Source organism: Engystomops pustulosus, chromosome 7 (genome assembly GCF_040894005.1).
Source record: "Engystomops pustulosus chromosome 7, aEngPut4.maternal, whole genome shotgun sequence".
In the NCBI taxonomy this organism is placed as follows: Eukaryota; Metazoa; Chordata; class Amphibia; order Anura; family Leptodactylidae; genus Engystomops; species Engystomops pustulosus.
Genome location: NC_092417.1, coordinates 166,591,881 through 166,614,681, shown reverse-complemented (window position 1 = coordinate 166,614,681; position 22,801 = coordinate 166,591,881). Strand labels below are relative to the sequence as shown.

At 43.8% G+C, this 22,801-nt stretch overlaps 1 protein-coding gene across 2 annotated transcripts; it reads left to right on the top strand.

The window, feature by feature from the left end:
- The first annotated feature begins 3,060 nt into the window (after positions 1 to 3,060).
- SLC35C1 (solute carrier family 35 member C1) lies at positions 3,061 to 7,727 on the top strand. Of its 2 annotated transcripts, none has more exons than XM_072118831.1 (3): positions 3,061 to 3,202; positions 4,720 to 5,231; positions 6,217 to 7,727. In XM_072118831.1, the coding sequence occupies exons 2-3, from the start codon at positions 4,748 to 4,750 to the stop codon at positions 6,780 to 6,782; spliced, it is 1,050 nt and encodes a 349-aa protein (XP_071974932.1). In that variant the 5' UTR covers positions 3,061 to 3,202; positions 4,720 to 4,747; the 3' UTR covers positions 6,783 to 7,727. The 2 variants fall into 2 exon arrangements, with proteins under 2 accessions (XP_071974932.1, XP_071974931.1); XM_072118830.1 differs by lacking the exon at positions 3,061 to 3,202 and adding an exon at positions 4,487 to 4,640.
- The last annotated feature ends 15,074 nt before the right edge of the window (positions 7,728 to 22,801 follow it).

Genomic DNA, 22,801 nt, shown 5'->3' with positions numbered 1-22,801 from the left:
GGTCTGTATTATTATGTATTGTTTGGTCTGGGTCTGTATTATTATGTATTGTTTGGTCTTGGGTCTGTATTATTATGTATTGTTTGGTCCGGGGTCTGTATTATTATGTATTGTTTGGTCCGGGGTCTGTATTATTATGTATTGTTTGGTCTGGGTCTGTATTATTATGTATTGTTTGGTCTTGGGTCTGTATTATTATGTATTGCTTGGTCCGGGGTCTGTATTATTATGTATTGTTTGGTCTCGGGTCTGTATTATTATGTATTGTTTGGTCCGGGGTCTGTATTATTATGTATTGTTTGGTCTGGGTCTATATTATTATGTATTGTTTGGTCCGGGGTCTTTATTATTATGTATTGTTTGGTCCGGGGTCTGTATTATTATGTATTGTTTGGTCCGAGGTCTGTATTATTATGTATTGTTTGGTCCGGGGTCTGTATTATTATGTATTGTTTGGTCTGGGTCTGTATTATTATGTATTGTTTGGTCCTAGGTCTGTATTATTATGTATTGTTTGGTCTTGGGTCTGTATTATTATGTATTGCTTGGTCCGGGGTCTGTATTATTATGTATTGTTTGGTCTCGGGTCTGTATTATTATGTATTGTTTGGTCCGGGGTCTGTATTATTATGTATTGTTTGGTCTGGGTCTATATTATTATGTATTGTTTGGTCCGGGGTCTTTATTATTATGTATTGTTTGGTCCGGGGTCTGTATTATTATGTATTGTTTGGTCCGAGGTCTGTATTATTATGTATTGTTTGGTCCGGGGTCTGTATTATTATGTATTGTTTGGTCTGGGTCTGTATTATTATGTATTGTTTGGTCCTAGGTCTGTATTATTATGTATTGTTTGGTCTGGGTCTGTATTATTATGTATTGTTTGGTCTCGGGTCTGTATTATTATGTATTGTTTGGTCCGGGGTCTGTATTATTATGTATTGTTTGGTCTGGGTCTGTATTATTATGTATTGTTTGGTCCGGGGTCTGTATTATTATGTATTGTTTGGTCCGGGGTCTGTATTATTATGTATTGTTTGGTCCGGGGTCTGTATTATTATGTATTGTTTGGTCCGGGGTCTGTATTATTATGTATTGTTTGGTCCGGGGTCTGTATTATTATGTATTGTTTGGTCCGGGGTCTGTATTATTATGTATTGTTTGGTCCGGGGTCTGTATTATTATGTATTGTTTGGTCCGGGGTCTGTATTATTATGTATTGTTTGGTCTCGGGGTCTGTATTATTATGTCATCAGAGGGTACCAATCAGTTATCATGACAGACTGTAATATAGAAGCTGTATATTCACTATATACTCTAATAAAGTTGTATTGCAGTTTTTTGTATGAGTGATCACACCCCTAGGGCTAAAGTAGCCAAGCCAAGCCAATAATAGTAAAAAAAAATCTTTAAAAAAAAAGTTTAAAAATACTTGCACAAACATTTACAATACTTGTACAAAAATGTAAATCATAGCCCCTTTTTTTTTTAAACAATTAAAATCATAAACATGTTAGGTATCGTCCTGTCCCAAAGTTTCCGATCTATCCATATAACAGGGAGATCAGAATCGCTACTTTTTTGCCATTTTGCAACACATTAAAATTCTAACAGAAAGTGATAAAAAATGTTGTACAGTCCCCAGAATGGTATCAATGAAAACGTCATCACATCTCGCAAAAAATGACACCTCACACAGGTCTGTACACAAAGTATGAAAAAGTTTGTGACGTTCGAATATGGCAAAAAAAAAAAAATTATTAATATATATAAAATAATATATAAAATATATATATAAATATAAAAACATAATGAAAACTATAAAAATGTGTTATCTCTGTGATTGCATCGACCCCATGAATAAGGCCGCAGTCACACGTACCGCTAGGCGTCCGTTCATAACACGACGCTAGCGCACAGGGAGCTGTCCTGGGCCCGAACGCATGTGATCGGCTTATCAATAGATTGCGTTTCTCTGGAAACGCATGTGCGTTTGGGCCGAGGGCCCCCCCGTTGCGCTAGCGGCGTGTTATGAAAAGACGCCTAGCAGTACGTGTGACCGTGGCCTAAGGCTGGTGCCACACGTAGCACTTTATCTGCGTTTAATTAACGCAAAACACCGGCGGCTCGTTCTCAAACGCAGGCGTTTCCATAGAAACACCGATGCGATCGGGCCGAGGCCCGCCACGGCGGGCGCGGCTTTGTCTGCGTTTGCAAGCGCCTACAAAGCGCCACGTGTGGCAACAGCCTAAGGGTGAAGACACACGTGGCGTTTTTAGGCCGTTTTTAGTTAGTGTGCATGCGTTTTTGACAGGTTTGACCAATTATCTTAATTAAAACTGGTCAAAAACGTATGCGCTAAAAACGGCCTAAAAACGCCACGTGTGTCTTCACCCTAAGAGGGAGGAAAAGGAAAAGAAATCTGACCATGGTCACACAGGTACCTGTACCTGGATTCTCCGTTGTAAAGGCTCATTCACACGAACATAATGGAAACCGATATGTGGCAGCACATCGGTCCCTATTGACGTGTATGGCGCCCGGTCAAACGTTGTCTCACCGCACCGCGACCTTGTATGGCGAAATATAGGACATGTCCTATATTTTGCTGTGTTACTGCTCCTCTATGGAGAGTGGAGGGGTGTTCAGCGTTCATCCCTCCTCCTCCCCAGTTCGTGTGAATGTGCCCATAGCTACACCATACAATTATGGTACGCTATGTTAATGAGCGGTAATTAATCCCCTGAGCATGACCTAATAACACAGCAGTGCAGGGAGGGTATAATGTCGGAGCTCATATCCTATAGATAGATATGAGATAGATAGATATGAAATGGACACATATAGGATTTTTTTCCCTCTCTGTATCAGAATGTATCTGTGTCTTTCAGATCATCTTCCAGCACGGTGATCACATCCTTACTTTGCAGTTTTGTCTTTTTTCCATACAGCCAAATACATGCATTCCTGTTTGCATAGAGTCGGAGGTGGGTGTGTGGGGCGGCTATAGATAGTCCTCGCCCCGTGTCACCCGATGGACCTGTTCCCCAGGCTTTGTGTTGAGGAATTAGCCGGCACTTGGGTGGCGGGGCGTGACCACACTCACTATCTGCTGCTGTTCCTGGTGTGACGTTGCAGGTGAGGAACTCGAGTGCTGCCAGTGACTTGTGGTGGGTACAACCGGCTGAACGTCAGATTTAAGGTATGAGGGGGGCACCTGCTGTGGCCGGCAAAGAATGTGGGGTGGGCAAATGTGCTTTACTATGTTCTTACTCAGGACTATGATACTTCTTAAGGAGGTATTGGGCAAAGCCCCACTACCTGGCATCTGAGAGGGCACCCACTCCAGTTACTGAATCCATTGTCACCCTGCAGCACGGGCGCAATGATAGATGACCTGTCCTGCCACTCTGAACCCAATCCCTGGCACTGACATACTGTCAATACATCGGGGCACTGGCTTCTATGCCGTCAAGTCATGCTGGGGGTTGTAGTCCTTCGGATGTTCCCCATGCATTTTGTTGTCAGTCTCTGGGGCTTAGGAGCCGGAATGGGCACAAGTAGGTGACGCTATAAGAGAAGACTGTATAAGTGGCATATCAGGAGGATGCGTTGGCACATGGCGATACATTCCTGCCCTGCCCGTAGTGAGTGGTGAAGTTCCAGGCTGGAAACAGGATACATGGGTGATGTAAAAACATAGTTCCTGCCCGCCCACGTGCCCCATACTGACCCGAGATCCGGGGGCAGTACCAGGATAGTAATGAGAGATCTACAACAAAACTTGGTTTTCAGGATTTTCAAGACAACAGAATAGATAGTGGAGTTTGGCTTGAATGTAGCATAGCAATAGTTTATGGCTCTCTGGCTGGGGCTGTGTATAGGGGGCTCTCTGGCTGGGGCTGTGTATAGGTGGGGGGCTCTCTGGCTGGGGCTGTGTATAGGTGGGGGGCTCTCTGGTTGGGGCAGTGTATAGGTGGGGGGCTTTCTGGTTGGGGCAGTGTATAGGTGGGGGGCTCTCTTGTTGGGGCAGTGTATAGGTGGGGGGGCTCTCTGGCTGGGGCTGTGTATAGGTGGGGGGGGGGGCTCTCTGGTTGGGGTAGTGTATAGGTGGGGGGGCTCTCTGGCTGGGGTAGTGTATAGGGGGGCTCTCTGGCTGGGGCTGTGTATAGGGGGCGCTCTCTGGCTGGGGCTGTGTATAGGTGGGGGGCTCTCTGGCTGGGGCTGTGTATAGGTGGGGGGCTCTCTGGCTGGGGCTGTGTATAGGTGGGGGGCTCTCTGGCTGGGGCTGTGTAAAGGGGGATGTCTCTGGCAGGTGCTGTGTATAGGGAGGCGCTGACTCTCTTATACTTCTCTTATACTTCCAACATTTCGTGCAGGCGACACTTACACTTCGCGTGACGTCAATTCCCTGCAGTTATAGTGCCTATTGTACATCCAATAAAATGGCCGCTCCCTTCCGCGCAGGCGACAGTTAAGCATGGCGTGACGTCATCAGTAGGCGTCCACCTCTCCCGGAAGGATAAGAAGTGAGCGCTGTCAGTGCAGCTCGGGGGGGCAGTATCGCTTGGGATGAGAGCCGGGCAGCGCTACAGCCCACTGCGGGAGGAGCGTGGCGGCGCCCCCGTGTGGCGGGACTGGTGAGCCTTGTTCTATAGCTGCCCATGTGCTGCTGCCTGTGCCGCCTGCCCTGACCTTGCCCTCTTTCACCATGCACAGGTCTCTGAAGCGCTCCAGCATCCTGAGGATGGCGCTGTCTGGAGATGGGGAGCCGGAGAAGGAGGTCAGGGAGCCCTTCCTGGTGAAGGCTATGAAGATAGCCTTGGTGGTGGCGCTCTACTGGTTCATCTCTATCACCATGGTCTTCCTGAACAAGTACCTGCTGGACAGCCCGTCCCTGAAGCTGGACGCCCCGCTCTTCGTCACCTTCTACCAGTGCCTGGTCACAGTCTTCCTCTGCAGAGTCATCAACCTGGTGTCCCAGATGTTCTACGGAGAGACGGACCTCCCATCCATCCGCTTTGACCCTAAGGTTATGCGGAGCGTCCTGCCCCTATCCCTGGTCTTCATCGGGATGATCACCTTCAACAACCTGTGCCTCAAGTACCTGGGGGTAGCCTTCTACACGGTGGGCAGGTGCCTTAGTACCGTCTTCAATGTTCTCCTGTCCTACATCCTGCTGAAGCAGACCACCTCCCTGTACGCCCTGCTGTCCTGCGGGGTCATCTTAGGTAAGACACCCTCCGCTCACCATCCCTCTCTTATAAAAGTAGAATAAAGCTCTCAAACTTTAGAAACGTTCTCCTCTCATAGGGTGGTCTTGAATTTTTTGCAGGAGAAGCATTGCGGCTTCTCATCAGCGTCAGCTAAGTGCCCATTTGCGTTTCCTAAAAAAAAAAAAGGAGAAATACCCCCCCACCCATTGATTTTAACTAGTGTATTCAGTTAGTATCTGTTTTTACATCTTCTGTTAGACCTTCCGTTTTTTTGGTTTTTTTTAGAGGATAGTAGGAATAAAAAAAACACAGATGGCTATAAAATGAGAAACGGAAAGCAAGAATCTAGTTTTTCTTAAAGAATCGGTTAACAAATAAACTGATACTTTGCTATTAATGTAGCCGTCCAGAAATCTGTTTAACTGACTAATTAAAAAAAAAAACCTGTAAGCCAAAAACGTGGATTTTTTTTTTTTTTTTTTTTTTTTTAAGCTGAGGGTTTGTTACCAGTGTAGGTGATTATCTGTGGGGATAAATTTAGAAAAACGCTCCTAAAAAAACCTGGCTTCTTTCTTCCATCAGCCGCTCCTCTCCTGACAATAGGTATTATGTAGTATTGCAGTAGAGCTACATTCATCTCTCTACTACTGAGTTGCAATACCCGCACAAACCATTGTTGGAGGTGGCGCTGTGTTTTGGTATATAATTTTTTCTTTTTACTGATCAATATCTGACCCGCTCCCCAACCGTTTTTCTTTAAATATAGTGGAGGTGCTTGATTGATAATGATGGGGGAGGGGGATTAGACTGCATAAGCGAAATACTATAGCAGCAGGCTCTGAGCTGTGTTCCACAGTGACTATAGTTTGTACACTCCCTTTAAGGGTGGGGTATCTATTGTGAGACTTTCAGGAATCTGGATAAACAGGGATACCTTTGATGTGAGCCTCTTGAGATGTCACCTGCTTTTGTTTAGTCATTTTTCTATTTCCTTCTGCAGGTGGCTTCTGGTTGGGCATAGACCAGGAGGGTGCACAGGGCACCTTGTCTTGGGCTGGCATATTCTTTGGCGTCCTGGCCAGTCTCTGCGTGTCGCTCAACGCCATTTACACCAAGAAGGTCCTGCCCGCGGTGGACGGCAGCATCTGGCGCCTGACGTTCTACAATAATGTGAACGCCTGCATCCTCTTCATCCCCCTACTCATCATATTCGGGGAGCTGAACACCCTACGTCTGTTTGACAAGCTGCACTCCTTGTACTTCTGGGGTATGATGACCCTGGGGGGGATTTTTGGCTTTGCCATTGGATACGTGACCGGGCTGCAGATTAAGTTCACTAGTCCCCTCACCCATAACATCTCTGGCACTGCCAAGGCTTGTGCCCAGACTGTAATCGCCGTGTCTTACTACCAACAGACCAAGAGCTTCTTGTGGTGGACGAGCAACGTGATGGTGCTGGGGGGGTCCTTCTGTTACACGTGGGTGAAGGGTCTGGAGATGAAGAAGACTCAAGATCAGAATGTGCAAACCAACAGCAGCGAGGAGAAAAGTTCTGCTGGGGTATAATGCCCACTCCGAACTGGCGTGTATGGGTGGTGCCTAGATGCCTACCATAGGATAGACCCTTCGTCGTGACCTGGGGTATCCTATGTGACCGGTTAACTTTTAAAGAGGTTTTATGGTATTGACACTTCTAGGTTGGGGGATACATATCTGACTGCTGGGACCCCCTTTGATCGGGGGGGGGGGGGGGAGTTCCCTGAATGGAGCACAAATGGGGTGTGCCCACCCATCACTCAGGTCTATGGAGACCTCGTTGAATTGAACGGAACATATACGTACAATGCCCACTTGTGCTCCTATCCCCCACTTTCTTGATCACTGGTGGTCTGTGATCTCAAGCAATCGGACAAGAAGTGTCATAATAGTACAACCCCTTTAAATCGCCTTGAGCACACACAAAGCACTTGGAGAAACAAATGGTTAACCATATAGTGGCTGCTCCTTGTTCTGACTGTAAAAAGGAGGGATAATGGGAGCTACGCAAGTGACATTCCCCACCTCCTGTGATTTCACGTATCCAATTCCTTAAACGTTCATTCCCTACCCAAGTACGGCCAGTCAGTGTTGTCATAGGGGGAGATTTGGGAGTCAAAGTGCGCTTAAATTTTGTCTGGTTTTGCCACGATAACGAGAATATAGCAAAAAATGATGGTATCTTCCCTCGTTTTCATGTAACTGCACCAAAAAAGTGACAGAAACGATAATTGCATTTGATTTGCACTTAAAGGGGTTGTACAAAATTTAAGAGAATGCTGCTTTCTCCAAAAACTGTGTGCTGTGATATAACCGCTCAGCCTTAGGGTGATGCCACACATGGCGTTTTGAACCTGTTTTTGGTCCTTTTTTAAGCAGTCAGTTAAAAATGCATGCGTTTTTTAAAACGCTTGCGTTTTTGACAGGTTTTACCAATTTTTTTTAATTAAAACTGGTCAAAAAAGGATGCTTATTTTAACGGACTGCTTAAAACCGGGTTCAAAGGGCCATGGCATCACCCTAACTGTTATCAGTGAGCGGTAATACTAGACACAACCTGCGGACAGATGTGGCACTGTTTCTGTAAGAATACAGACGCTTTTGTGACCTGTACAACCCCTTTTAAGAATATTAATTCTTTGTATGGTTTATTTCGAGGGCTGTTACAAGGGGAAGTTAGTGGCTGTCGTACGGGTTGAAGGTAATCACTTGTATTATGTTTACAATCATTCAGAATCTTCTTACAGCGCTGCTGCTGGTTTTTAGGTCTGATTTCCTGAAATCGAAAATAGAAACTAATTTTAGGACTTTTTTGGTATCTACGTATCTGTAAATTGTCGCTTTTGTTAGGTTAAAACTTTCACTGTTCCATTTTTCCTGATGTAAATGACTGTATTTTGAGGGGATGGTGTCTGAGGTAAATGGCGGCCAATCACAACAAGGCTTTCATATCATACTGTGCCTTTGAAAAATGAAAGCTGTGCTATGATTGGATGCTATGGATTTGAAGCCATGATCACAGTTATAGGCCCTAAACCTACCTAAAAGATTCATTTAAGGCCCAGTATGGCTGGTTTATCAGTTAAAGGGATATTTGCTTTATAATTGAAAGCAGCTCGCTCAACTCTCTCTTGTGAATAAGGTCTGCAGTAAGTCATTGATGTAGTCAGGACAAAAACATTCTGTCCATTGTGTCACTTGTAACCAGAAGTCACTAAGGAGCCAGCAGCCGGCATGGAGAAACGCGGGAGGCAACCATGCAATGGCCTTGGGGTGAAGACACACATGGCGTTTTTGGGCCGTTTTTACTTAGTGCGTTTTCAGATCGTTAAAACGCATGCGTTAAAAAACGCATCCGTTTTTTAAAAACGCATGCGTTTTTGTCCGTTTTTCATTGCGCAATTTCGGGAAAACGGGCAAAAACGCATGCGTTTTCAAAAAACGGATGCGTTTTTTAACGCATGCGTTTTTAACGATCTGAAAACGCACTAAGTAAAAACGGCCCAAAAACGCCATGTGTGTCTTCACCCTCGGGGCACTCTGGGACTGGACTACCTGTGCACCCTGCTCGGTGTTTCGCTGTGATGTAGTATCCAGGATATTGGACGTCTCCTTTCATTTATTGGGCTATAATTATTTATGACAGATGTTTAACTTTTATAATATATAATAAAGTCCTATCATTTGGTTGTTTTGTAACTTTTTTTTTTTTTTATCCATTCCTGCATAGAAGGGTTAAGGTCACACAAGTTGCACAATGTAAAGATCTGTGTAAATCTGATCCTACTGGGATCAGGTAAAATCCTTTTGTGTAAATTGTATAAAAGTAACTTTATCGGTTCTTATCGGCATCATTTTTCTCTTGCCCTGGGGCTTTGAATGTGACACTGGTTAGGGTAGCTTTATGCAGGTGTATGCTATATCAACATGCCACTGCCGGATTAGCACTGCTACATCAGCTCTGCTACAACAGTTCTTCTACAGCCATTTTCACTGCATCAGCTCGTCTACACCAATTGTTCTACAACTCCACTGCATGAGCTCAACTACATCCTCATGACGTCGGCCCTGCAACATCAATTATTCTACAACCACCTCCACTGCATGAGCCCAAATACATCCTCACAGCGTCGTCTTTGCTACATCAATTGTTCTACAGCCAAGCTCCACTGCATCAGCTCAACTACACAGTTGGCTTTGCCACATCAATTATTCTACAACCACACTGCATGAGCTCAACTACATCGTCATGGCGTCGGCTCTGTTACATCAATTATTCTACAACCAGCTCCACTGCATCGGCTCTGCTAAATCCTTACAGCGTCGGCACTGCTACATCAATTATTCCACCACCAGCTCCACTGCATGAGCCCATCTACATCCTCACAGCATCGGCTCTGCTACATCAATTATTCTACAACCAGCTCCACTGCATGAGCCCAACTACATCCTCACAGCATTGGCTCTGCTACATCAATTATTCTACAACCAGCTCCACTGCATGAGCCCAACTACATCCTCACAGCATTGGCTCTGCTACATCAATTATTCTACAACCAGCTCCACTGCATGAGCCCAACTACATCCTCACAGCATCGGCTCTGCTACATCAATTATTCTACAACCACTCCTGTTACATCTACACCACTTCATAAACACAACTATATTAACCAGACCACCACTGCTAATTGCCTTACCATAGTACACTGGACCTTCCACATTATCAAATCTACTACTCTTCACTTCACCTAGTTGGCTCAGCTACATCAGTGGTGCTCCTTACTACTACACTACCGCCACTTACTGTGTCTACTCCATACATACTAATTCAGTGGATAGTGGCCTAGTGCATCCACCCACCTGATGTAACATAAGAGGTAGACCAAAGCTTTATGTACATTCGTTTTGGGTTTAGTCTTTGGACAACCATCAATCAAAACTTGTAGTCAAAGTTTTAAAAAAAAAATGACAAGTTCTCTTTAATGGGATTGTGCCACAAATTACACTTTTTGGAGGCGGTGGGGGCAACTTTGGCCAACAAAAGTCTGTTCTGATAGGAGGTCCAAGTGATCAGGCAATCCCTTTAAGAACAGCATTTTGCCAGCTGCTATAAGCCTAGGGGTAATCGCTGCTGCCTGACCCTATATGGGGGCGATACAGTCCCGTGATATCCTGGCCAAAACCTGCGCTATTCTTTCAAAATCATGAATCACCTGCCTGTCATGTGAATGTGGACACGTCACCCTGCATAATCCAGCCATTTGTTTAGAGAAATGACCGGTTTCAGGAAAGATTGTGATCACAAGACGTCTAATGCCCTGCATTCACTAAATTATAGAGTCAGTATTAAAGGGATAGTCCCACTATACTAGGTCACAGTTTGTGGAGGTTCTGACAACTGGGATACAGGCCATAGAGATGAGTGGTGCTGTTTGTAGTTTATTTTGGATAACCAATTTAAGGAATATGGAGAAAACAAGGTTTAATCACCGGAGGCGACAGGGCTTTTTTACTATGAGAACTGTCACTCTGTGGAATAGCCTGCCTCAGGCTCTGGTCACAGCAGGGACAGCAGAGAGCTTCAAGAAGGGTCTAGATGCCTTTTTACACCTAAATAACATTGATGGTTATGTTATATAGAATTGTTTCCCCTAAATACCTTCCTCATCCAATCCCTTCCCTTCCTTGGTTGAACTTGATGGACAAGTGTCTTTTTTCAACCGTATAAACTATATGAGGGATTCCTATAATACATAATTTTTTGATCTCTTAAGAAGGTCTCCTATTAGTGTAGGGGACTACACTAATTGCTCCTAAGTCAACAGAGATCAAAGATGGAGGACAGCAAAGATGGTGGAGATCCAGGGTGCCTTGCAGTGAAGATGTAGGAGATCCAAAATGGAGTAGATCCAAGAAGAAGACACCCAAGATGGAGGAAGCACAAGATGAAAGAGTTCCAAGAATTTGACCATTGAGGTCACCCAAGGTGGAGGTTATCCAAGTACAAGGACATCCAAGATGAAGGAGATCGTAAACCCAAGATGGAGGAGATCCAAGAATGAGGATATCCACCATGGAGGGCACCAAAGATTGAGGTTGCCCAAGGTGGAGGTTATCCAAGTATGAGGACATCCAAGATGAAGGAGATCGTAAACGCAAGATGGAGGAGATCCAAGAATGAGGATATCCACCATGGTGGGCACCAAAGATTGAGGACATCCAAGTTGCAGGTAATCCAAGTACGAGGACATCCAAGATGAAGGAGATAGAAGGAGAGGAAACACAAGATGGAAGAGATCCAAGAATGAGGACAACCATAATGCTGGAAATATAAGGGCAGGACACCCAAGATACAGAAGATCCAAAATGGAGTAGATACAAGATGGAGGACCTCAAAGTATCAGAGATGGCAACTTTTCTTACCTGAGAGCTGCAGGGTCTTTCATGAACTATTCATGTATTTGGAAAACTGAAAAGTACAAGGAAGCAAAGTACAAGGAAGAGATATTGTTTGTGTTTCCACTGAGCAGCATAGAAATATCCTATAAAACTTTATAATAACCAGGGATAGTAAAGAGCCAAAGGGCATGCACTCTAAATTGGACATTTATGATCATGTAGGAGGAAATTTCTGGGAAAAATGTTATTCTATATCCTGCTCCTCAGTAGTGATGCTGCAGTCACCTCTGTCTCTCCCATCAAAGCCGGTGATATAGATTATTAACTAAAGCCGTGCTGTATGTGAATGGCTGGCGCAGCGCTGAGTCACCGCTAATTATGGTAACAAGGTGTTGTGGATGAGGTGTGAAGGGGCAGCACCTGGTCATTATGGAAAACTGGGTGAAGTGAATGGAGAGCGGCTCAGGTTGTCGTGTAATGTGAGTAGCGGTGTGATGTAATACCGCCACATGGTGACCTACATGCTGCATGTGGTGCAGTGACTCCCCATGTATAACATCATGTAAGGAGCCGAGGCTGCTGTAACAGTTCTCATGATATAATACAAAGCAATCTCAGGAGACGAGCCACTTACACAATGGCGTAACTAGGAGAGGCAGTGCCCCATAGTGGACTTCTGAATGGGACCCCATTTACCCCTTAAAAATATACATACACCATATATATGCACATAAATACATAACCATATGCACCCGTGCATCATATACACAGACATACAACATATACACATCATATACACATCACATATACATACACATTTAGAGCATATACACATCACATATAGCATATTCACATGCAATACACCAGTTGCCTGGGCCCCCTGACAGTGTGGGCCCCATAGCAGCTGCTATGGCTGTTACCCCTGTAGTTACGCAACTGGACTTACATACTGAGTCAGGACACAGGAAAACTTACCTGATTATACTACATGTACAAGAGACAACAAATCCGAATGCGGTAAAACAGGTGATAAAACGCACCTGCTCCACTTTCTATAAGGCTTTATTTTACGCCTTTATCTGTGAGGTCGAAATAACACTTTCCCTGTAATCTATGGATCAGTACAATCCCAGAAATACCAATGGGGGATTTATCGGTGCTTGTACGCCTGTTTTCTGGGAAAAACTTGAGCACTGCAATTTATCAGTCACTATGGCACCTCCACGCCATGGGGGCATAGAGGGGGGGGTGGACGGACACCCACGGACCACTGACGCCCACGATCATTGCTGGCACAAATCCCAGTTGTTAACCACAAGTGGCAACAGCAAAGCTGCCAAAATTTTGGATAGAATTGTCGCTCTCCGTGTTATCATTTGGGAGTGACGATCCATTTCCGTGACAGCCTGGAGTATTTGTAGGACCTGTCATATGCTCCATGTAATACTAAACACTTGTATAGCAGCATATGGCAGGGGTGACTTCATGCGGCTAGGAGGTATAAAAATAGTAAAAAAAATGTAAAAAAAATTAAATCACCCCCCCCCCCCCCCCGCTTCCATAAAACAGATATAAAAATACACAAATAAAATAATAAACATGTAAAGGATCACTGCATTCAAAAATCCTATCAAAATATAAAACCGGTTATTCCCAGCGGTGAACCTTGTACCTTGTCCCTGGGATCGTACCGACCCAAAGAATACATGAGAAGTGTCATTTAGTGTCACAGTGAAAGCTGTAAAACGGGGCCCACGAGAAAATGGCGTGAATGTGTTTTTTCTACAATGTTGCATTGCATTTGGAATTTTTTGTTCACTTTCCAGTACACAGCATGGAATATGTAATACTGTCACTAGGAAGTGCTATATGTTACACAAAAAACAAGCCCTCTTAAAGCTCCGTACAGGGAAAACTTTGAATATTATGGAAAATGATGGATATATAAAGAGAGGGCGTGAAAAATGGAAACGCAAAGGTCCATAAAGGGTTAAATACACTAGGTTCAGAGCGTTGGGTCCTAAGTCCACCCCATAAATTACAGCGACAGTGTCATGGGTTCCGCTCTGGTGTCCTGGTTGTCCAATGACTTGAGCATCCAGCATGATCCATGTACATTGCAATACAGAATGTCAGAATTTTTGACAAGGTCTTATCTTCATATTATCATTCATATGTAAGTTTTTTTTTTTTTAAAGAAAACCTGCCATGTAACCCAATGCTCCATGGGAGACCCCCCAAAACATGCCAGAAAACACACTGAAATGGACTTGGGTTTGAAAAACCATTACAAAAATCAATACATATTTTAGAATGGGCAGCAGAGGGCGCTGTTATAGCCCAAAATTCTACTGCACTGTGTGTACATTACACCATGTACAGCAGGGGGCGCTCTTGTAGTGTAACTCTATATAATGGGACTATATGGTATAACACATTATGTACAGCAGGGGGCGCTCATGCAGTATAACTCTATAATACACTATATACTGGGAATATATGGTATAACACATCATGTACAGCAGGGGGCGCTCATGTAGTGTAACTCTATAGTACACTGTATATACTGGGAATATATGGTTTAACACATCATGTACAGCAGGGGGCGCTCATGTAGTGTACCTCTATATAATGGGACTATATGGTATAACACATTATGTACAGCAGGGGGCGCTCATGTAGTATAACTATAATACACTATATACTGGGAATATATGGTATAACACATCATGTACAGCAGGGGGCGCTCATGTAGTATAACTCTATAGTACACTGTATGTACTGGGAATATATGGTATAACACATCATGTACAGCAGGGGGCGCTCATGTAGTATAACTCTATAATACACTGTATATACTGGGAATATATGGTATAACACATCATGTACAGCAGGGGGCACTCATGTAGTATAACTCTATAGTACACTGTATATACTGGGACTATATGGTATAACACATCATGTACAGCAGGGGGCACTCATGTAGTATAACTCTATAATACACTGTATATACTGGGAATATATGGTATAACACATCATGTACAGCAGGGGGCACTCATGTAGTATAACTCTATAATACACTGTATATACTGGGAATATATGGTATAACACATCATGTACAGCAGGGGGCACTCATGTAGTATAACTCTATAGTACACTGTATATACTGGGACTATATGGTATAACACATCATGTACAGCAGGGGGCGCTCATGTAGTGTAACTCTATATAATGGGAATATATGGTATAACACATTATGTACAGCAGGGGGCGCTCATGTAGTATAACTCTATAATACACTGTATATACTGGGAATATATGGTATAACACATCATGTACAGCAGGGGGCGCTCATGTAGTATAACTCTATAGTACACTGTATATACTGGGAATATATGGTATAACACATTATGTACAGCAGGGGGCGCTCATGTAGTATAACTATAGTACACTGTATATACTGGGAATATATGGTATAGCACATCATGTACAGCAGGGGGCGCTCATGTAGTATAACTCTATAGTACACTGTATATACTGGGAATATATGGTATAACACATCATGTACAGCAGGGGGCGCTCATGTAGTATAACTCTATAGTACACTGTATATACTGGGAATATATGGTATAACACATCATGTACAGCAGGGGGCGCTCATGTAGTGTAACTCTATAGTACACTGTATATACTGGGAATATATGGTATAACACATCATGTACAGCAGGGGGCGCTCATGTAGTATAACTCTATAGTACACTGTATATACTGGGAATATGTGGTATAACACATCATGTACAGCAGGGGGCGCTCATGTAGTATAACTCTATAGTACACTGTATATACTGGGAATATGTGGTATAACACATCATGTACAGCAGGGGGCGCTCATGTAGTATCACTCTATATCAGTGATGGCGAACCTATGACACGCGTGTCAGCACTGACACGCATAGTCATTTTTGCTGACACGCGGCCGCCCAGCGCCCGCTGTCCGCCCCCCTCCCTGTGTAATGTGCTGCCCCAGTGTAATGTGCTACCCCTATGTTAATGTCCCGCCCCCGTCCTTGTGTTTCTGTCCCTGTGCAATGTGTCCCTGTGTAATGTGCTGCCCTTGTGGTAATATCCCGCCCCCGTCCCTGTGTTTCTGCCCCCTGCTTACCTGTCCGGCGCCGCGTTGGTCCGCCCACCTTCTGCAACTCCTCCGGCTCCTCCAGGCTGCAATGCGCGCTGCTCGTCACGTGACTGAGGCGACCTGACGTCAGGTCACGTCAGTCACGTGACCCGAGGAGCGCGGTGCAACCTGGAGGACGCCTGCAGTAAAGCTACAGGGAAGAAGACATCACTGGGTAAGTATGTAAGTTTATTATTATTTTATATTTAAAGGGAGGGCGCTAGGGGTATTTTAGTAGTAAAGGGAGGGTGCTAGGGGTAATTTAGTAGTAAAGGGAGGGTGCTAGGGGTAATTTAGTAGTAAAGGGAGGGTGCTAGGGGTAATTTAGTAGTAAAGGGAGGGTGCTAGGGGTATTTTAGTAGTAAAGGGAGGCCGCTGGGGGTATTTTAATAGTAAAGGGAGGGTGCTAGGGGTATTTTAATAGTAAATGGAGGGTGCTAGGGGTAATTTAGTAGTAAAGGGAGGGTGCTGGGGGTATTTTAGTAGTAAAGGGAGGCCGCTAGGGGTATTTTAATAGTAAAAGGGAGGCCGCTAGGGGTATTTTAGTAGTAAAGGGAGGCCGCTAGGGGTATTTTAGTAGTAAAGGGAGGCCGCTAGGGGTATTTTAGTAGTAAAGGGAGGCCGCTAGGGGTATTTTAGTAGTAAAGGGAGGCCGCTAGGGGTATTTTAGTAGTAAAGGGAGGGCGCTAGGGGTATTTTAGTAGTAAAGGGAGGCCGCTAGGGGTATTTTAGTAGTAAAGGGAGGCCGCTAGGGGTATTTTAGTAGTAAAGGGAGGCCGCTAGGGGTATTTTAGTAGTAAAGGGAGGCCGCTAGGGGTATTTTAGTAGTAAAGGGAGGCCGCTAGGGGTATTTTAGTAGTAAAGGGAGGCCGCTGCTGGACATGTTATTAATAAGGGGAGGCCGCTGCTGGACATGTTATTACAAAATTAGGTTTTTCCTAAAGGTGACACAGCACCCGAGTTATGCTCGTTTTTTTGGCGAATTTTGACACACCTAGCTCAAAAGGTTGCCCATCACTGCTCTATATACTGGGAATATATGATATAACACATCATGTACAGCAGGGGGCGCTCATGTAGTATAACTATAGTACACTGTATATACTGGGAATATATGGTATAACACATCATGTACAGCAGGGGGCGCTCATGGAGTATAACTCTATAGTACACTGTATATACTGGGAATATATGGTATAACACATCATGTACAGCAGGGGGCGCTCATGTAGTATAACTCTATAGTACACTGTATATACTGGGAATATATGGTATAACACATCATGTACAGCAGGGGGCGCTCATGTAGTATAACTCTATAGTACACTGTATATACTGGGAATATGTGGTATAACACATCATGTACAGCAGGGGGCGCTCATGGAATATAACTCTATAGTACACTGTATATACTGGGAATATATGGTATAACACATCATGTACAGCAGGGGGCGCTCATGTAGTATAACTCTATAGTACACTGTATATACTGGGAATATATGGTATAACACATCATGTACAGCAGGGGGCGCTCATGTAGTATAACTCTATAGTACACTGTATATACTGGGAATATATGGTATAACACATCATGTACAGCAGGGGGCGCTCATGTAGTATCACTCTATATACTGGGAATATATGATATAACACATCATGTACAGCAGGGGGCGCTCATGTAGTATAACTTTATAGTACACTGTATATACTGGGAATATATGGTATAACACATCATGTACAGCAGGGGGCGCTCATGTAGTATAACTATAGTACACTGTATATACTGGGAATATATGGTATAACACATCATGTACAGCAGGGGGCGCTCATGGAGTATAACTCTATAGTACACTGTATATACTGGGAATATGTGGTATAACACATCATGTACAGCAGGGGGCGCTCATGTAGTATAACTCTATAGTACACTGTATATACTGGGAATATATGGTATTACACATCATGTACAGCAGGGGGCACTCATGTAGTGTAACTCTATAGTACACTGTATATACTGGGAATATATGGTATAACACATTATGTACAGCAGGGGGCGCTCATGTAGTATAACTCTATAGTACACTGTATATACTGGGAATATATGGTATAACACATCATGTACAGCAGGGGGCGCTCATGGAGTATAACTCTATAGTACACTGTATATACTGGGAATATATGGTATAACACATCATGTACAGCAGGGGGCGCTCATTTAGTATAACTCTATAGTACACTGCATATACTGGGAATATATGGTATAACACATCATGTACAGCAGGGGGCGCTCATGTAGTGTAACTCTATAGTACACTGTATATACTGGGAATATATGGTATAACACATCATGTACAGCAGGGGGCGCTCATGGAGTATAACTCTATAGTACACTGTATATACTGGTATATATGGTATAACACATTATGTACAGCAGGGGGCGCTCATGTAGTATAACTATAGTACACTGTATATACTGGGAATATATGGTATAACACATCATGTACAGCAGGGGGCGCTCATGTAGTATAACTCTATAGTACACTGTATATACTGAGAATATATGGTATTACACATCATGTACAGCAGGGGGCGCTCATGGAGTATAACTCTATAGTACACTGTATATACTGGGAATATATGGTATAACACATCATGTACAGCAGGGGGCGCTCATGTAGTGTAACTCTATATACTGGGAATATGAACTTGGATAACTTATTTTCAGGACCCCCTGGTTAAGTGCTACCTGACTGTTGGGGTACTGGGACTAGGAACCTAAAATATCTTATATTACAGACCTATCAAGGTCCCTCAATGACCATAAAGGGAACCTATAACCAATTTTTTTCCTATTAAATTCTCAACCGCCACAGGTAAGGGAATAAAATGTCCCCCTCAGGGGGAAGCAACATGCTGCTGTGAGTGCCTTTAAACATAAGAATGTCCATCTTTCAGGTCACTTCAGGCTTGTGGTTCTGTGATCTACAGAAACAGAGATACAGGAAGTTATAGACATAGTTGGGAATGTGATCTGCAGCTATTTCTATAGCTTCCTGTATCACTGGTTTTGCAGATCACAGAACCACAAGCCTGATGTCATCATCTGACATGCTATAGAAGCAGATATAGAGGCATCTGAAGTGACTCTCTTCCTGTAGGCTCTAAACTTGACTCAGCACAGGTAAAATATGACTCGTCTCTGCTCATTGTCACATGACTTTGGAGAAGTAAATGGATGAGATTTCACATAGAAGAGGGAATTCTAGAGCTTCTAGTTTAATGGGGGATAAAACTGGTGACAGGTTCCCTAAAGAGATACAAACAGTGTCGGACTGGCCCACCGGAGGACCGGAGAATCCTCCGGTGGGCCCCCGATACCTCCATTACGCAGGGGCCTCCATCCCCATCTGGGGGCCCTGCCAGCAAGGCTGCACTGGCCCACAGTGGACCCCCGATATCTCCCCTCAGATTGGGATGGAGGCCCCTGCCAGTGAGGGATAGCTCTGGTACTGGATGTGGCTGTACGCGGCAACTCGAGTTGCATCTTTGATGTATTAAGCGGCCGTTGTTGTGAATGTGCGACGCGGCCATTTTTTGTCTCGGCCCGCGTCGCACTGTGACCCCTGATGCGCGGCAGCGTGATGATGCACTCACGCTGCCGCGCTGCTCTGCGCCTTGTTCTTCACAGTTCCTCTGTCACCGGCCGACGCGGATGACGCGGGAGCGCTGCAAAAGGTAAGTGAATTTTATTATTTTTCCTCTTCTAGACTTAATATATCATAGGGGTCACAGTGGTAAGGGAAAACTTATAATAAGGGACTCCAAGGGGCCACTAGAAGACTATATACAGGGGTAACTAGGGAAAATATACAGTATAGAAAGGGGGCACAATATGTAATATGGGGGGTCAGGAGCTATTGCACATATACATATACAGGATAGGAGTAGTAGTACTATGCTGTGTCCATATATACAGGCTAGGAGTAGTAGTACTGTGCTGTGTCCATATATACAGGATAGGAGTAGTAGTACTGTGCTGTGCTCATATATACAGGATAGGAGTAGTAGTACTGTGCTGTGCCCATATATACAGGATAGGAGTAGTAGTACTGTGCTGTGTCCATATATACAGGATAGGAGTAGTAGTACTGTGCTGTGCTCATATATACAGGATAGGAGTAGTAGTACTGTGATGTGCCCATATATACAGAATAGGAGTAGTAGTACTGTGCTGTGCCCATACATACAGGATAGGAGTAGTAGTACTGTGCTGTGCTCATATATACAGGATAGGAGTAGTAGTACTGTGATGTGCCCATATATACAGAATAGGAGTAGTAGTACTGTGCTGTGCCCATATATACAGGATAGGAGTAGTAGTACTGTGCTGTGTCCATATATACAGAATAAGAGTAGTAGTACTGTGCTGTGCACATATATACAGGGTGGGAGTAGTAGTACTGTGCTGTGCCCATATATACAGGATTGGAGTAGTAGTACTGTGCTGTGCCCATATATACAGGATTGGAGTAGTAGTACTGTGCTGTGCCCATATATACAGGATTGGAGTAGTAGTACTGTGCTGTGCCCATATATACAGGATAGGAGGAGTAGTACTGTGCTGTGCCCATATATACAGGATTGGAGTAGTAGTACTGTGCTGTGTCCATATATACAGAATAGGAGTAGTAGTACTGTGCTGTGCCCATATATACAGGATAGGAGTAGTAGTACTGTGCTGTGTCCATATATACAGGATTGGAGTAGTAGTACTGTGCTGTGCCCATATATACAGGATTGGAGTAGTAGTACTGTGCTGTGCCCATATATACAGGATAGGAGTAGTAGTACTGTGCTGTGCTCATATATACAGGATAGGAGCAGTAATACTGTGATGTGCCCATATATACAGGATAGGAGTAGTTGTACTGTGCTGTGTCCATATATAAAGGATAGGAGTAGTAGTACTGTACTGTGTCCATATATACAGGATTGGAATAGTAGTACTGTGATGTCTCCATATATACAGGATAGGAGTAGTAGTACTGTGCTGTGCCCATATATACAGGATAGGAGTAGTAGTACTGTGCTGTGCCCATACATACAGGATAGGAGTAGTAGTACTGTGCTGTGCCCATACATACAGGATAGGAGTAGTAGTACTGTGCTGTGCTCATATATACAGGAAAGGAGCAGTAATACTGTGATGTGCCCATATATACAGGATAGGAGTAGTTGTACTGTGCTGTGTCCATATATACAGGATAGGAGTAGTAGTACTGTGCTGTGTCCATATATACAGGATTGGAGTAGTAGTACTGTGCTGTGCCCATATATACAGGATTGGAGTAGTAGTACTGTGCTGTGCCCATATATACAGGATAGGAGTAGTAGTACTGTGCTGTGCCCATATATACAGGATAGGAGGAGTAGTACTTTGCTGTGCCCATATATACAGGATAGGAGTAGTAGTACTGTGCTGTGCCCATATATACAGGATAGGAGTAGTAGTACTGTGCTGTGCTCATATATACAGGATAGGAGCAGTAATACTGTGATGTGCCCATATATACAGGATAGGAGTAGTTGTACTGTGCTGTGTCCATATATAAAGGATAGGAGTAGTAGTACTGTACTGTGTCCATATATACAGGATTGGAATAGTAGTACTGTGATGTCTCCATATATACAGGATAGGAGTAGTAGTACTGTGCTGTGCCCATATATACAGGATAGGAGTAGTAGTACTGTACTGTGCCCATATATACAGGATAGGAGTAGTAGTACTGTGATGTCTCCATATATACAGGATAGGAGTAGTAGTACTGTGCTGTGCCCATATATACAGGATAGGAGTAGTAGTACTGTGCTGTGTCCATATATAAAGGATAGGAGTAGTAGTACTGTACTGTGTCCATATATACAGGATTGGAATAGTAGTACTGTGATGTCTCCATATATACAGGATAGGAGTAGTAGTACTGTACTGTGTCCATATATACAGGATTGGAATAGTAGTACTGTGATGTCTCCATATATACAGGATAGGAGTATTTATTAGGACTTTTATATAAAATATTTGATAAGAGGAGCACTAAACAGAAGAAGAATAACTAAGGAGAGTATTATTTAAAACATACTAAGTAGGAGCACTGTAAAACTGTATAGATGAAATGATTAATTGGAAATGATATATTATGTAATTAAAGGGAATTATGTCCAATTTAATTTATTAGGTGTATCATATTATTTACTCAGGGGTGTGTATTGTAATATATTGAGGAGGTCATTGTAATATTTGATTCATGGAGAGGGGGCAGTATGGTTTTTGTTATGGGGGTACCGTATATTTGATATTTTTAGGGAGCACAGTGGGGTCAGTTGTGTTCTGAGTGGTAAATATTATTTAGGAGCACAGCGTAGGTCATTGTTGACATTGTGCTGTAGTGACGGTGATACTTTTAGTTGCACAGTGTGGAGATGTGCCACACAGAGATGAAGTTATCTGGTGGAAAATTCTCTATTGTTAAGAAAAAAAAGGAGAAGTCGTCCTGCAATTCAGTACCCAAAGGAGAAGAATCCCACTTCTGAGTCTGGTAACTGTAATTGTTAACTATCTAGACTATTTCTATTATGTCAGTACCTAGTTCGTTATTCTTATTGGTAAGGTAGTGCTAAGCACGATGCAGCTGCTGTGAACTCCTGGAATATTTCTAGGCAGCGGTATGGTGGGCCCCCAGAATCAATTCCTCTGGTGGGCCCCAGGCACCCCAGTCCTACCCTGGATACAAAGATACTAATGCCCTAATATCACTGTTATGGGACACACACCCTAGTAGCACTGTTATTGGGGGAGACACCCCAGTATTGCTGTGAGGGTGCGTTCACACGTTCAGTTTTTTTAAGCTAAAAGCAGATATGGATGATAATGGGTAAGACCCTGTCATTGAGAGGAGTTACTCCTCCTCCACTCCTG

Excerpts from the sequence above, each read along its gene's own strand:
- SLC35C1 (XM_072118830.1), top strand. The coding sequence starts at position 4,573 with ATGAGAGCCGGGCAGCGCTACAGCCCACTGCGGGAGGAGCGTGGCGGC. Across the intron at positions 4,641-4,719 it reads GCCCCCGTGTGGCGGGACTG|GTCTCTGAAGCGCTCCAGCA; the intron begins GTGAGCCTTGTT and ends CACCATGCACAG. Across the intron at positions 5,232-6,216 it reads GTCCTGCGGGGTCATCTTAG|GTGGCTTCTGGTTGGGCATA; the intron begins GTAAGACACCCT and ends TTCCTTCTGCAG.